Source organism: Epinephelus fuscoguttatus, linkage group LG10, assembly GCF_011397635.1.
Source record: "Epinephelus fuscoguttatus linkage group LG10, E.fuscoguttatus.final_Chr_v1".
Classification (NCBI taxonomy): Eukaryota; Metazoa; Chordata; class Actinopteri; order Perciformes; family Serranidae; genus Epinephelus; species Epinephelus fuscoguttatus.
Window position 1 is genome coordinate 35947728 of NC_064761.1, and position 17246 is coordinate 35964973.

The following is a 17246-nucleotide window of genomic DNA, read 5'->3' on the forward strand; positions in this document are numbered from 1 at the left end:
GCCCACAGTGTCAGTGAGGGCAACTGGCCTAAAGAAGGTGGAGGATTTTAAGTACTTAGGGTCAACAGTCCAGAGCAACGGAGAGTGTGGAAAAGAAGTGAAGAAACATGTGCAAGCAGGTTGGAACAGGTGGAGAAAAGTGTCAGGTGTGACAGAGGAGTACCAGGAAGATTAAAAGGAAAGGTGTACAAGACAGTGGCACTGAAGAAAGACAGGAGGCAGAGCTGGAGGAAGCAGAGATGAAGATGTTGAGGGTCTCTTTGGGAGCGGCGAGGATGATTAAGATCAGGATTGAGTACATCAGAGGGACAGCTCATGTTAGATGTTTTGTTGCTTAAAAATTATTTTTGGTCAAAAATGGCTCTTTTGATAATTGAGGTTGCTGACCACTGTTTGGGGATGTGCAAACATTCACAGTGGCCTATTAAGAATAAAAAGAACGTGCAATGCAAAGAGATGGTGGCTAAAAAGGATATGCATTAATGCAACACATATATACAGGTGTTAAAGGGTTAATGTGGCGTGTTATTTTCTATAAACTGCAAAAGGGAAACATGATAGTGTCATATCACATAAACAATATAGTAATTCTGGTAGAGAGGGGTTTGTAGCTTTTGTTTTCATTGTAACTGAGATTTCCGCTTCTGGGTCAGCACGTGAACTCACCGCTCCGCCCAGCCTCCAGTTTTCCGCTCCTGCCGCTGCACACACACACAGAGCTCCGCCGCTAGCAGTCACACAGACACTGAGTGCTAGTACGGAGAGACGCAAACTACACTAGTGACATTATTTACAGCAGGGTTGGTGTCTTTGCACCGATCGGTCTGTATTCTCATCAATCGATTACCCTCCGGGATCCTTCCGTGACACCGAGTTGCCATTTTGTTTGGAACAACTCAACCACAAATGTCTAAGTAACGTTAAACCCAGGCAGCTACACATTTGCAGGACACACAGTGGGTTGTGTTTTTTTGCATGAAAGAAAATGTTTCGAGCAACTTTTCTTGTGCAGAAAATCAAAGTGCAACACGTGTAGTTCGAGTTGTGGCCAATCAGTTCTGGAGCCTTGTGCACAGGGGTATAAATTTGAGGCAGTTGCCGTAGAGACGTCTGCCGCTGAAGGGTTGAACGCAAGAGCCCGTGATATCTCGTAAGGTAACGTTAGCACGGTAATGCTCACTGAATGCCTTATTTTAAAAATGCAAACTCACGTCATGGTAGCTTGTGGGACTCGACCGATGGGTGACACATTTGCAAGAAGTGTTACAAGTTGGCAAGGAGCCCGTTATGCTAACATCTTAACGGCTAACGCTAGCTAGACGTTAGCTATTAGCTACGCGGGGCTAGCTATGCTAACGTTAGCTGTACGTCTTTATTCGGGGAAAACGCACTCGGTAAGCTGTAACGTTACCGCCCGTGCTACGGTAGATAAAGCAAAAATAATACAACTGTTGACAAGGTTAAAGAACCTACTTATTGTGGTACCGGCTGTCAGTTAGCTAGCAAGCAGGGTAAAGCATCCGAAGTCGCCTGTTAGCATTCCTTCAGAGACGTTTAGCAGGTTTTATTTCAAATGTTAGCTAGCTAACGTAAATGCGTAGGTCACCGTTGTGTCGTTTAAAGAATTCGCCGGACGAAATTGATTTTACAGAATTTTTTAAAGCGAAATATTAGCTACATTGCCCCCTCGTTTGTCATGTGGACATGCTCTCAGCTAATGTAAGTTGTTTAACTAACCGGTGGGCGTGGTGGTGGCTTCACGTGTTGGCCAGAGATGTCAACAGCCGCAGCATGCAGACATGCTTTGACACAGTCATACTCACGTTCAAACTGATTTTGACATTGTATCACCCCGAATTGCCCGTGAAATACTTGTGAATGCCGTAAATATTATTCTAATGTACATTTTTCTTTTAAATGTATTTGATAGTGACGATGCAATTTAACATAAGGTTAGTCCCAATACAGGGTGTGGGGCAGATGGGTTGCACAGTTTATAGCTTTTGCTAATGTTCCGCTCTTGTCCCAAGGCCTACAATTTTATTGCAATTCTACAGTTTTAAACATCATAAAACCATAATACACTTAAACATGAAAGCCACAATAAAAATACAAATACCACTATCCACATACTACAATACACACACCACAGTACACCAACACACTCACACTAATACCCCTCAGATGTTCAAGTGCAGTTGGCTGAGAGTGGGTACAGCTCTGGTTTGCTTTCAGCCAGCACTTGACCTTTGTGGTGAGGGTTTCTAATTATGTAATCGGTTTGATTGCAGTGGGTAACATGTTCCAGAGCTGACGAAAAAGCTGATTGTCCAAATTTAGATTTACGATACCGTACTTTACAATTCATCAAATCATTCATAATGCTCACACTTGTCTTTGAATAAATCTGTAAGGAGGCTCTGGAGCTAGACTGTCGATACAATTGAAAACTAATTTCAGGAAACAAGATGTGTGTTATGAGCTTATTATACCAGACAATCATACAGTGCAACTTGTCACTTCACCTCAAAACCTTGTCTTTAAATGCTCTTGTATAGTTAATAATTTAATTCTGCTCTACACTAGTTGCAGTTACCTCTGATTTTGTTTTTTGTTTTTTTACTTTATGTATCTGTGCTTGCTGCTGCAACACCTGAGATTCCCTGCTAGTGATCAATAAAGGCTTATCTCATCTTAGATTCAGCCATGCTTGCAACACCTTACACATCTCACTGTAAGATGAATTTAATAATTAGCGAGAAGTTTAAGCTGTAGCCTACTGGTAACACAAATGAACATTTTTTGAGGCAGGTAAAGTGATGCTTCACTTTCAGAATCAGAATCAGAAATACTTTATTGATTCCTGAGTGAATGATGATCTGTTACAGTTATGCTGATGTAAACAATAAACTATTATAAGATGTAAGAATAAAAGTATGTAAATATAAAGCAATAAAATAGAAATTAAATTTACGTTAAAATACAATAAAATGTGCCTTGTGCTTTAGATATCAAAATTAACATTTTAAAAATAAAATATATACCAAAAGAGATGACCTTCATCAATTAGGCTGATCTTTTATTTTATTGTTTTGTTTTATTTTTGAGGCTGCTGAACCTTGACAGCATATTTTTTGCAATCACACCATCTTGGTGTGGTTGAAACAGTTGGTGTGTTGATTCTTCAACTGGAGGTAGAGTCGAACGCTTTATTTACTTAGTTGCATTATGTTACTTTTGAATATTGGATCGTAAGAGTTAAACAGTACTTAAAGGGTAATTTATTTGATCTGGATCCACCTTTGGATAGCTGTTTCTGTCAGACAACAAACAACCTTTTGCATGTCATGCATCGATAGTAGGATGGTGTTACACCTTAAATTTGTTTTAATTTTGTAAGTTCAGCAACATATAATTATTTTCATTATTATTTTAATTAACTGAATTATTATTATTATTATTATCATTATTATTATTATTATTATTATTATTATCATTATTACGTCTATACTCCTTATAATTGTTGTGTCAGCCAATGATTCAGCTGTAGTATGTCCAAAAACATGACTATGCTTTACCAGCATAATGATTTCCTGTGTGAAATGACTATGAATGTGGATTAGCATTTGACCTTCAATCAAGCAATTAAATAAGTATGACATGGCAGACTGTAAAGGAGGTCATTATTTAGTTGCTAGTTGCATCGGTCATATGGTATTGAAATTCACTTTGTGCCTACATATGCACCCAACAAAAGCGCAAAAATGTGCTTGACTTCACGAAAAATATTGTGTTAAAGTATTGTAATTTATCCTTTTAAAACGAAAAAATAAAATGGAAATAAGTAAACAGAACTTGCAATGTGAATTGATATGAGATGGGGTTTGAAATGAAAATAAGTGGTATGTTTGACAAAAAAAAAAACAATTTAAAAACACTCGTGGTCAGTGTGGCATGGAATATTTGTTAATACTTTAGTGCTTTACCATCTAAAATATTCAGTATGCCCGTTAGAATCATGGGTCTTTCATGGTCTTTTTTTTTTTTTTTTTCTGGGCTAAAATGCGGAATGGAAAAGTTTGTGAGAGATGCTGCAGGTGGCAGTATTACCATGTTTAGCAGGCAAGATGCTCCTGAGCATCCACTGCACTCCTATGTACGTGTTGCTGTCCATTTGACTGATATTTTTAGATTTTTCATAGGAAGCAGTTAAACTCACAGACATAGTGAAGGCATATCCCGTAACTAAAACAAAAACCTCATTTCATCAGACATTTTTTAAGACAGCTGGGCACTGTGGTTTTTAGCAAACTTTACATTTAACTTTACATTACATTAAATACTGCATTTTTGGTGGGACTATTTTCTGCTGTGGATTGATACACATTTGACGCTGCAGAAACAACACATGTTATTAGCATGTATTAATGGTTAATAAATGATTTTTGTTTTTATATGGGATTAAGTAAATTAAAACCATTAGCTGCTACTAGCTAACATATGGATGATGAGCTCAACTGTTGGTGGTCAGGTTGTATTATGGGTAATGTAGGCCCCAGGTTTAAGGATGTCAGATGTAAGGCATAAAGACGGAAGACTTTAACTGAATTACTTTTTGTTTTCATAATGTTATCCCCAATTTACTTCTTCACTGAAGCACTGGAAACTGCTCTTTACTCCTTGTTCAGGAAAACGTGTGATGAACACTAAGTCACAGCAAAGCCTACTACAGACTGCTCCCCCCTTCATGGCCTGTTGGACTACACAATGTCTGATGTGAAAGTCTGTCCCACTGTGAGTGGAAACCCCCCTCCGCCGGAGGTCATAAATCCCAAGAACCCTGGACGTGTAACCAATCAGCTACAGTACCTGGAGAAGGTGGTGATCAAAGCTTTACTGAGGCATAACTTTTCGTGGCCCTTTCGCCAGCCAGTTGATGCAGTGGCGCTGCATCTCCCAGTAAGTCATACAGTAGTTTTTGTAGCATCACAGCACAACTCTAACGTGTGTTGCTTTTTTCTCACTCTCATTGTAACAATCGTATTTCAGTGTTTGAACCTCAAATTAGGGGCAGTCAGCAGGCTTTGTCTTGGTGGATAACTTCCATTAGACTGTGATGTGGGAGGGAAAGATTTTGGTGTATTCATGCCAATGTGTTTGTTGTCTTTCAGGATTATTACACCATTATTACAAAGCCTATGGATCTGAGCACTATCAAGAAGCGTCTTCAGAACAACTACTACTGGAAAGCACTTGAATGCATAGAAGACTTCAACACCATGTTCACCAACTGCTACGTGTACAATCGGGTAAGAGGACACTATTTGTAACCCACCAACATGTACATACTGCAAAGGGCATTTCAAACTGCACACCCAGAGATAGCTGACATAGAGAAAATTAGTTGTGAGGAGGTTTTGTAGGGCAGAAGTAGGTCTGTGAACTAACATATCGTTCACAAACCCTTCTTGCTGTTCTGTCATACTGTAATGCAAATGAGGTAGCTACTCTTACCCACCCAAAAAGATGTTTTGTTGGGTCACCACAGAGCTTAAGATCAATTTAAAACATTTCTGTGGTTACCATAAGAGTACATGCTACATTGAATGCTTTTATTTAATTCTAATGTATACATTTTTTTTCCACAGCCTGGAGATGACATTGTTTTTATGGCACAGACCCTGGAGAAGCTTTTTTTGCAAAAAGTGTCCCAAATGCCGAAGGAAGAGTGGGAAGTCACGGCAATCACTGCGAAGGAACCAGTGAAAGGGAAAAAGATGAATGCAGGTATCTCACACAGCATCAGTCTCTTAAGATGTGGGCCAGTTTTACTTTTTAAAAATCTTGGGCTACTCTGTGTAATTGGATTTTTCATGATTTAATGATGGCTGCAGGTGTATTTGACAATGTCCCAGACACCTCCAAATATTGCCATGTTAGAACTTTGCAATGCAGCGATGGCACAAAAGAAGTGTGCTGCCTAATTTTACCAATTTTAAAATGGTATCTGATTCTTGTGCATGTACTCACTTGACCTCATGTCATGCAGGTGCAATACATCAGAGATCCCTTGTGTCAGAAGTTGTTCTCCAGCAGACTGTGACAGTTATTCCACCAGATGTGCCTCAATTCATCCCACCCATCCAGCTCTCTGCACAAATTGATGCAGTAACGGTAAGGTGCACTTACACAGTTGAAATACTGACTTTAAATATTGAAATTGACCGTAAGGGTTTGAGACGTTGCAGGAAAGAGGTTGTTTGGCTCGTTATTTCAGTTATTTCAGTAAGAAAAGAAACCAGAATATGCAGTTGAGAAAATCTAGTTCATAAATAACTTTTTCCCCCCAATTTTTACAAGGTAAAATCAATGATTGAGTCCAATGCACCAGTAGTAGCTCGTTCTGTGGTTTGCATGTCAGTCCTTTGATGTGTGCAATAAATGCTTTATCGTGTTAGACAGAATTTCTCATTTGCATGAAATTAGCAAATTGTGCATTCTTTGTCCCACTGCTTTATCCAACTTAGTAACTGTAACCTTGTTCTAAATATTCAGATTAAAAAAGCTTTCAAGAGGAAAGCAGACCCCACGACCTCCACCACCTCCCTTGTCACCAGTCACGAGGTGTCTGCTTGTGGGGATCATGCAGCACCTTGTACATTATTCTCCAGAAGAAGGCCGATCAAAGCTCCAAAGAAAGACTTGCCTGCCGTAGAGAGCAAGAAGGTCAGACTGTCCGAGCAGCTCCGATACTGTAACGATATCCTGAAGGAGATGCTCTCCAAGAGACACTACCCATACGCATGGCCCTTTTACACCCCCGTTGATGCTGTGGCTTTGGGCTTGCACGACTACCATGACATCATCAAGCAGCCGATGGACCTGAGCACCATCAGGGTAAGATGAATATGATGATGAAAATTATTACACAACATTATTTTGAATATAAGTCAGATGAGTTTTCCATAATGTTTCGTCTCCTCAGAAAAAAATGGATCAACGGGAGTATGCAAATGCAAAGGAATTTGCTGCTGATGTCCGACTGATGTTCTCCAACTGTTACAAATACAATCCACCATCGCATGAGGTTGTCTACATGGCGAGACAGCTGCAGGTATAGATTTTATTTTATTTTTTCCAATCAGTATGGCAATACTAAAAGGTACCAAATGGAGTTTTATTATAAACAAAGCTAGTTTTATAGTTAGTGTGTTTCTGAATATATGCATCATAGAGCTTCTGCTGACACAATTTTTGGGAGAATTTGAAACCTACATTGTGTACGTTCACCTGAGCTCGCTGGCATGCTTTGCCTTTGTTGACACAGGACTCCCTAAAAGTGTTTTTTCTTTTTTTTTCTTTTTTTTAAATCTGCCTCACACTGAGTGTTATGTGCCAGATGCGCATTCTTGTCGGCTACACTTTTTGGATAAGCTAGCAAATTTTTTGATCATCAATTTACAATGACACACTTAGGTTTTTGCTCTTTGGACTGCTGGCATGGTTGCAACTAGACTTGCCTGCCAATTTTCAGATGACTTTTACATGACTCCTGATAAATTCTCAAACTGATCATCATAATGCCATACTGAGAAATATGTCCAGCTAAATGGTGCTGAAACATATTGACATTTAGATTGATTAAATTATGTCCAACAACAAATTTTGGGGGGTGAGTCTGTATTCTAATATTAATTTAGCATCATACATCAATAGACGCCCAAACAGGCTTACAAGGCAGAACAAAACTGGGGCACATACCTAACATGATTGCTCCGTAGCACAACTAGTGGTCAAAAACTCCACATGGTATCATAAGTTATGTTTGTTACCTACTTTATGTGATGTTTTTAATTGTGCTCTTTTGTGTTTTAGCATTGTATCTGTTGAGACACAGTGGTGGCAGGAAGGTTTGAACAGCCTTTTATATCCCCAGAATAAACAAAACGCAGAGGTGTTAATGATGTCGAGGTGTAAATGCTGAGAGGTTGTAAATGCTGTTGACAAGCAACAGTAGCACTTTATAGGTGTGGTGCACTTGTTAAATGTTGCTAAAATAGTGACATTTTTTGTAGGGGAATGTGTCCCTATTCTCTTTGGCAACGTAGACATGCTGTAAATATAGATATCATTAACTGTCACTGTTTATTTGTTTGATTGTTGGCAACACTGTGCAATATGGATTGGTTCCAGTGTTGCATGCCATATTACAGCTGGCATACGTGAACACAAACGGTAACAATACACAAAGGATCAGAAATGGAGTAGGCTTTAGATAATTAATACTGGCAAATGGCAAAAAAAACAAAACAGTTTTTTCTATCAACAGGAAGTTTTTGAGGCCCGATATCTGAAAGTTCCCCAAGAAGCAGAGGGTTGTTCCATACCTTATCATCGAGCTGACAAGGGACAAGGAGACGGAGTTGGAAGTGTGTCAACTTCAGAAAGTTCTGAAACCGAGAGCTCCATAGAGGCGGAGAGTCCATCAGAGGAGGTGGCCGTGCAGCTGGCCAATCTAGAGGAGCGGGTGGGTGTATTCATTCCGGTTACAGTGCAAATGGCTTTTGAGCAGTTATTCGCTTCAGTGCATTTTAACCTAATTGGCTCATTAATGGCTGGCTTTGCAGTTGAAAGCTGTCAGCGACCAGCTGAAGAGACTTGCCCAAGAGCCCCTGCTGAAACCGAAGAAGAAAGACAAGTTGAAAAAGGAAAAGAGAGCCAAAGAGAAGGACATCGCTCGACTAAAACACAAGTCATCAAAGTACAAATCTATTGTAGAAAAAGCCAACCACAAGATCTCTACTTTGTAAGTAAGCTCCACTTAATATGGTTTATATGTCATACTAATGTTAAACTGAGTATTCCCCATGTGCAAACGTTAACATTAGATGTTTCATTTGTACGTCTAGGCATGGCAACAGACACAATATTCATGGGGTACCTTTGAAATGCAAGGACGAGGTCTCATCAGCACCGGTGAGCTACGAGGAGAAAAGGCAGTTGAAAATAGACATCAACAAGCTGCCTGGTGACAAACTGGGCAAGTTGGTGAAGATCATTCATGCCAGGGAGTCCTGTCTGCGAAAATCATCTCTCGAGGATATTGAGGTTGACTTTGAAATACTCAAGCCTTCCACACTGAGAGCCCTGCAGAGGTTTGTTGCAGCATGTCTGAGAAAATGCAACAAGAAAACTAGCCGTAAGTACAGCTCGGTCCTGCTGCTTTGCTTAATCTTCCTGTCAGCAAATGCACCTTTTAAAAATGTAGGGTTATTATTTCTTCTGTCCTCAGAAAAAAAGCAGGTGAAGCCCACAGAAAGACCGCCGCCTGGAAAACTAAAGGATGTCAGGACACCTCAGGTTGCCGCTAAAGAGCAGCACTCAATTAAGAAAAAAAAGCAATCAGGTAAAATCTGAATTTGATTAGCAATGTAATTGTCACAGTTGGGCTTCCACTCGTGAGGCATTAAATGTAAAAATGACACTTTACCTCTCTTTTGTGAACAGCTAAACCCGTGGCGGCTCCTGACCTCGGCTGCCCTTCACGCCTCAGTGACAGCAGCAGCAGCAGCAGCAGCAGCTCTTCGTCCAGCTCTGAAAGCAGCTCCAGCAGCAGCAGCAGCAGTCATTCTAGCACTTCTGATAGCAGTGACTCTGAATCAGGTTAGCTGCTCTCCCGTTTAGCATTATACCCTCACCTGCCTTTGGTTCACCATTCTCCACTCTCCTTCCTTAAAATGAGAAAAAAGCTGTGGGTTATTTATTCACCTGGGTGCCTTACCTCTACCTTTCAAAGCTGTCTCTTGGTTGCACACCAAATATTAAATTGTTTTATATTTTTGCACATTCATCAGGTGTTTGGTCTTTGTTTATTTTACACTAGTCTTGTGTCAGTGCTAGAGAAGGATTTGGAATCATCGATTATCTTTCTGCTATAGCGGGGGAAAAACACACTGGCTTGTTTTTGTTTCTTTAAACCAATCACAGTCATCTTGGGCTGCACTCACCAGGATGCAGCAATGTTGCTCTTGCAAGATAGTGTCAGGGGTGAACTTGTTTTGGTGGAACATTTGCATGTGGGGGAGCTGAGCACTGTCATTAAAATTTCTCTGCAAAAGAAAACGCCACAAAAATATTAACAGTCACATGATTCAACTTTAAGTTGTAGAAAAGAAAAACATGATCTGATGATCGTAACCCTAGAGGTGAAGCCTGACTGTACTTCAGCTCGGGAGGAGCTCAACAGACCAGTTGAAACCACAGATGGCTCTATGTGGCTCGAGCAGAACATTATTACAATGATATCAGAGAAGCTTTAGTAATGTGGAATAGATTGGAACGTCCATGAAATTAGTGTTTAGTGTGTAAGTTGTAAGCTTGGAGGTTGTTGTTGTTTGGAAATGGTAACAGGCATATAGCGGAAGGGAGGGAGAATGCTGGCTGAAATCAGCAGCCCAGTGGCAGGCTTATAGTCTCAGTCTACATCTGGTGAGTCAGACTTAAAGGATAACTTAGGTATTTTTCAACCTGGGCCCTATTTCCCCATGTGTATGTGTGCGTATGATTCATAGGTACAACTCGTTTGTAAATTAGTTTAGCATTGAGGGAGGCGGATGCAGCCGCGAGGTAGATATGGGGGCAAATGCGTCCCGTATAAGTTTGCGCATTAAAAATGCTTTTTTCGCCACTGACCGGTTCAGATCACCAGTGCTATCTCTGTAAATAGCATACTAAGCATTTCCCTTACCCCTCACTTCCTGTGTGCTGTGTGTGATGTCATCTTGCGAGAGCTTTGCTTGTTGCCGGAAGAAAACAGAGGAGCCATGCTGAGCGCCGCACAGAGTGGCGCTGGTTGTCCCGGAGTACAGTTGAGAGTTTTACTGCATCTGTATCATGGCTGCATATTTACCCGATTTCGAGAATGAAGATGAGCCCTTTTATTACGATGGCCGCCCGTACTTATTTGAGCCCGAGGAGAGCAGACGAGGATAGAGAGAGGGCCAACGAGCAGACGAGGGTGAAGCAGCGGCTGCACGAACGTGAATCTCTGAGGACTGGTGGTGCTCCTGTGGTTGCTGTGACTCCATGCCCACAGAGGAAGAATGTCTGTGTTGCAGCGAGTGGGACCTGTTGCCCAATATTCATGGTCTCGATGTGTCCTGGGATGACACAGAAACTACCAAACGCTGTGTAACTACGTTAGAGGACTTCCCCCCTCTGATCAACAGGGCAGTGCTGGATACCTTTTTTCATGTGCCCAAAATAAATTGGAGGAGGCGGCCAAAACCACAGGGACCAAATGGTCAACTATCCATCAAGTAAGTATAACTAATATGTCTTGATGCATGCAATACTGATACCTAGAATTGTTGTTTTCTTCCGGCAACAAGCAAAGCTCTCGCGAGATGACGTCACACACAGCACACAGGAAGTGAAGGGTAAGGGAAACGCTTAGTATGCTATTTACAGAGATAGTACTGGTGATCTGAACCAGTCAGTGGCGAAAAAAGCACTTTTAATGCGCAAACTTATAGGGGACGCATTTGCCCCCATATCTACCTCGCGGCTGCCGGCTGCATCCGCCTCCCTCAATACTGAACCAATTTCAAAATGAGTTGTACCTATGAATCACACACACACATATACATGGGGAAATAGGGCCCAGGTTGAAAAATACTGAAGTTATCCTTTAATTGCACACACAACTTTTAATACTCTGTCCACATGAAACAGGTGCACATGTCATGTTCCCAGTTGCTGGCTGAGTTCTAGTTGCTGCAGATGCTAACTGGGGGTTTGTCTCCGGAACTGCTGCCTACGCTCCTCCCGGCGAGGTGGTCTGTAGTAGCGGACAGCGAGGCATAGGACATAATGTGACTCAAGGCTCTAGCTACATGAATATCAACTTGAATAAGCTGCAGATGTGAGCTTTTGGCTTCAGTTAGCAGAAAGCTGAGCTATTATGACTCCTCACTCTGTAGACTGTGAATTATTAATGTGCATGTCTTTCAGTGCCAAAAACAAAGAAGCCAAAAACTAAAGACTCTTGCCAAAAGGTGAAGAAGAAGGTAAATACATTCAGTATTTGCTCAATGAACTCAAGAGATTCATGATAAGATAATCATGCTGGTTACAATCAAAAGTAAAAATGTCCCTTGTTCTTAAGTCAAAGGTGACTCGCGCTGCCTGTGGCAAGCAGAAAACGGAGACAAAAGATCTGACGAAAGCCTCGGTCAAGACTTGTCAGCCTCCTCTTGCTGTGCAGTCGTCGGCAGCAGAAACCAAAGGCCCCCCAGCACACCGTAGTGAAGACCAGACCTGTGATGGGCTGACTCTATCACCACCAGGTACTGCTCACATTTGTCCTCTTGTCACTACACTAAGGCAGAATCGAAGTTTGGCAGGAAATGCATGTTAAATTTACAGGATGATTTTAAAATAGTGATTTTCATTAAGACAATGGAAGTGTGTAAGCCTTGGGCTCAGAAAAACTGGGTCACCTTTTGCTTCAACTTGATATCACTTCAAATGAATATACGTTTTTGTCTTTCTGATGCTGAGGTGAGACTGTTTACGTTAACCCCATATTTGTTTTTCTTAGTTCTGCATTATCCTCTCGTTTCTTTCCCAGCCTTTTGTGCCAGAGCAGCATTAATACCTCCCAAAAACCCCGTACTCACCCTCACTCACACTCTCAGATCAGCTTTGTCAGCTCTTTTAACAAATACCTCATTGAGATTCCTTATTCCTCCCTCACTGATGCAGCTCCACATCAAGTAAACCTCTTCCAGCGCCTGTGCAGCCCAGGCAGCCTGTTCCCCTTTAATTGCCCCATATGCTCAGTGTCCTTCAGAAACAAAAGTTCAGGAAGTGAAAACTGGCTCACTTGCACTCTGTTCTAATGAAGCTGAACAGGAAGGGACCAGTCAATTACTGCCCCTATTTCACTCCATCTCATGCTGCTTCTTCCTGCCCTCACTTGATTTTACTGTGCACTAGCTCATGCTGTACATTTTTATAAGCGCACAGTAGCTCCTTTCTTTTCACATGGCTCTGATCAATATCTGTCCTTTATTGTTTGGCAGATTTGTCTGCGCTTTTATCCCCCATGGCCTCTCCAGGAGTGTTGCTGGACTGGGCTGCCACCAGATTTGAGGTACTTCTACTGAAACACTTGGACTGTACCTTTTTTAAATAGTCTGAGTGGGCGGAAGTTCGCTGCAGAGATCAGCCTCTCATTGGGCGGAACGAGCCACCCGCTGAAGTCCCGCCCTACCACCTCCAGTTGTGTAGCGGTTTTCAACACGTTCTTTACTAACTTTTGCGGTGTTTGATCTTGCGGGGATGTAGCCATTTTTCTGCCATGGTTCGCGTCCTGTAGGCGATATTTTTGTGGGCGTATTACACCAAAACCTGTTTCCCCCCGACAATATTTTTGCAAGCGCACCGTTGCTGTGGCACCGGCCAGAACGATTGTGATTGGTTGAAAGAAGTACAAGCAGCTGGGGCGTTTTTTTCTCCAATCTTAAAGTGAGAGTCAGCCCAGCCAGACCTTTCTTTTCTTGAGAAAGGTCTGGTGAGCGAGACTACTTTTTAAATGACCTGCATATAAATGAGATCAAACGACGCATGTTTATTTAGTGGAAAAGGCTCTATGTGTAACCCCTTTTACAGTGTGAATACCCTTAAAATCAACACATCACAGCAGCTGTTGAGCTCTTGTCATATCATATCATACACATGGCCCAGTTGCATTTACAGAGCACTCTGAAGGGGCCGCATCCACCAAAGTGTTTTTCTCCCAGCTGGAAATGCCAGGCACTCCTCAGGAAACGGCGAGCTGGGAGCGTTTGAGAGCACTTTGGAAGTGCAGCTTTTTTAGCTGAGATGCTTTGTTTGTGTTTGGTTGCTATGTTTCCAAATATCCTCAGATAGACACTTCAACACAAGGTAGAGTACTTGCTTTGGGTGACGGGAAATTAACCTCCGTTGTTGTTCATCAGCACTTGTACATGTAAGATGTGACGGTTGTCTTTGTGGTATTTGTCCCTCCTCTGCTGTGATTTAACGGCTGAAGTGACAGTGATGGGCACGGTGTTTTTACCTTAAGTTAGACATTATCACATTCTCAGCGCTCCAGGAAAAAAAGGCCAAACTGGCAGCACTAGGCGCAGAATTCACACCCAGTGCCTTATCACGCTGCTGCCGTTAGGGTTAGCGGAGTGTACACGCGGCGCTCTCATTGCAGAGTATTAAAAAAATACGACAGCCCAGAAAAATGTCTAAAAATATATCTACAAATGACATGAAGAAGGACATGAAGATTTTAAATGTTAAAACTAAATGTCAACTTTCAGCCAGGCCCTGTGCTGTCCCCTTTGAGAGACAGTCCACTGCAGTCCAAAGATGAGACCACGTCCAGTAAGTCGCTAGGTGAGCGCCTACTTTTACGTCAGCATTTATTTTGAAATAACTAATACTTAAGCAGAACACTTATTTTGAAAGTAATTCTGCCAGATTCCGGGTACCCTGAGGATCTTCCCGACAGTCAGCCAACTAATGTGCCTTACACTAATGAAGCAAGTAAATCTGCTGAAGAGGAAAAACATCCCAAAAAGGTTAGCATTGTTTAACTGAGTTTATAATTACAAACAAGTGTTGACATCATTTTTCTGGAATGTTGAATGATTTTGGTGATCAGGATGTCGAGGGAGGGTTGCACCAATGAGGATTAATTACAGCAGATGGACACAGTTGATAAGACAATGTTTTTCTGTCCTTTTTATTGGAGAGAAATCAGTTAACGCAGCTTTAAAGATGATCCTAGTTGGTGCCACCAATTCCCACCGCACTGGAAATGGATTATAAGTAAACATGGTGATTTATCTTGTATAGGACATCGTTCTAAAAAATGCTGATTCTTGGGCCAAACTGGTGAGACAGTCAGTCACTGCAACTGCAATCAAGTCCTCAAAGGAGAGTTTTCAGCAGTTTCGTAAGGCCGCCATAGAAAAGGAAGAGCGTGAAAAAGCACTGAAGAAAAAACAGATGGAGGACAACAAGGAGAAGGAGGCTTCTGAAAAGAGCAGGTATTCAGCAAATACATCAGATTTACTTCTGAATTTAATTTCTTTATTGAAAAGTGGGTCCATAATGTATTATTTATGAGGGTTTTAAATCATTTTCTTTATGTATTTAAATCCAAACATTCAAATTTTGGTTTAAGTACATATATTTTAGTGTCAAAATCCTATTTTCCCAAGACCTTACTAAAACAACTCCCACCCGACCAGACATAGGTTTCTGCATGTTGATGTTGCTTCATATAAAACCCCCCTAATGTGCCTCTTCGTGACTGAACCAAGCCTTCTTTGGCTTTTGTGTTAATTGTGTTAATGCTGCATTCAGACTAAGCGTGACACAGCAACAGACTACAATTTCTTTTCAAGAATGCCGCGTTAGTTCACATCCAAAAGTCACGTAGTAACCAAACAAGGCAGCAGGAGACAAGCGACTTTCATGGTTTGGAAGGTTTACTGTAGGATCTACTGTAGGTCATACACTGATTATGGATTGAAAACCTGAAACAATCCCATTTCAAAAAATTTGAACAAATCCTTTTGGTTATTATTATTATTATTATCAGCAACCTAACCTATGTCACTGCTTTTTGCCCACAGCTGAGTGGGTGTATCCATTTGAAAAACCAGGACAGGTGGAGTCGAGCTTAAAAATGCTGCCCTTAGACAAGGTTTAAAAGATGCCACTACATTTTTCAGCATAATTTAGACTATCCAAATCCCAGTTTTTTGAAAAAGTGCCTATAAACCAAAGGAGCATTTCTCTGTTAAAGCCTGGTGGATGATTTTAAGAATTAATTTTAGTTAATACAGTCATTTTCCTTCTAGCTTACCGGCCACATGTAAAGCAGAAACAAATTCACAACCTATGAAGGAGGATCCTGATTCACCTGACTGTACAGAAGCTGTCCTCGACGTGCCTAAAGACATTGAGACACATAAGCCAAAGTCTCCCACAGAAACCCAACCTCTAACCACGCAGTCCTCAGTCGATAGGCAAAGAGAGATGGCCCGCAAGAAGGAGCAAGAACGTCGCAGGCGAGAGGCTGTGAGTACCCTCATCCATGCTTTAGGGCTAATTTGTTTTTTGTAGTAAAATGAGGTTTAAACAACCAATCTGTGGTTTGTTTTCTCTTTACAGATGTCTGGCATTGACATGACTATGCAGCGGGACATAATGACCACATTTGAGCTGAACCTGGACTGAACAGAAACTGGGATTTACTTGGAAAAAAAAGTACTTCTGTGTTGTTTGTGTGAATAACTGGAGCTCTTGGTTCTTTCTCGGGCACAAAAGACAACTTCACCAACCTCATGTATGTTCTTGAGATTAGAAAATAAATGTTAATTGAGGGGGAAAAAACAGTCAGTAAAAAATAAACGGGTGTTGCCCTTCATTTGTATCTGAAATGGATGGTAAATGTTTGCACTGACGCACTGTTGAATTTGAGATGATTGGGGTGACACACTGTCAAAAATTGGAACCTGAAACAAATACTGTGTGCGTCTTTTTCTGTTCTTTTCACATTTGGATGACTCCTATAGCTGACAGTTATGTACGACAAGCTAATGAATGTATCCATACACTGTAAATGCCACCATGTCTTGTTTGCTGAAATGTGCAGTGTTGTTCAGGTCTGCTGTTACGTTATCTTATTGATAAACCAGCATGTTTCAGGTGATCCTGACTCAAAAATATACTAAATGTAGGCAAAGCACTGGTTTATATGTTGATGTTGCACACACACACACACACACACACACACACACACACACACACACACACACACGACTTCTTCTTTTGTTTTTCATTTTTTTTATTAGATATCATTCTGTACTGCACATGCACTGCACTTTGTTGTTTATACAGTTCTGGCTGTTCCAAAGTTGCTTTTGGAGACTATCAACATGTTCTGTATGTTACAGTTTGTATATGCTGAATAAATAAGCATTTATTTCCTCTTCTTTCTTTCTTTCTTTTTTTTTCTCAGAATAATAAAGCTATTTTCACTAAGTGATCTGCATCACTTTATGAGGCACGAGGCCAGCAACATATATGGATGGAATGATGGATATTAAAAAAAATAAAGAAAGGGGGCACCAGCATGCAGAAAGTTTTGTAGCCTGTAGGGCAGCATACATGGCACTGCATCCTGTCTTCTCCAT

At 41.2% G+C, this 17246-nt stretch overlaps 1 protein-coding gene across 4 annotated transcripts; it reads left to right on the forward strand.

Moving 5' to 3' along the window:
- Positions 1 to 714: 714 nt before the first annotated feature.
- On the forward strand, positions 715 to 17014 carry brdt (bromodomain, testis-specific). Of its 4 annotated transcripts, none has more exons than XM_049588792.1 (20): positions 715 to 1169; positions 4689 to 4959; positions 5172 to 5309; positions 5649 to 5787; positions 6050 to 6174; positions 6556 to 6897; positions 6986 to 7114; positions 8330 to 8527; positions 8628 to 8806; positions 8910 to 9199; positions 9293 to 9406; positions 9508 to 9663; positions 12013 to 12068; positions 12167 to 12347; positions 13086 to 13156; positions 14358 to 14433; positions 14518 to 14618; positions 14896 to 15089; positions 15909 to 16128; positions 16222 to 17014. In XM_049588792.1, exons 2-20 carry the CDS (start codon positions 4768 to 4770, stop codon positions 16285 to 16287), a joined length of 2967 nt encoding a protein of 988 aa, XP_049444749.1. In that variant the 5' UTR covers positions 715 to 1169; positions 4689 to 4767; the 3' UTR covers positions 16288 to 17014. The 4 variants fall into 4 exon arrangements, with proteins under 4 accessions (XP_049444749.1, XP_049444748.1, XP_049444751.1 ...); XM_049588791.1 differs by having other exon boundaries at positions 715 to 1155; XM_049588794.1 differs by having other exon boundaries at positions 767 to 800.
- The last annotated feature ends 232 nt before the right edge of the window (positions 17015 to 17246 follow it).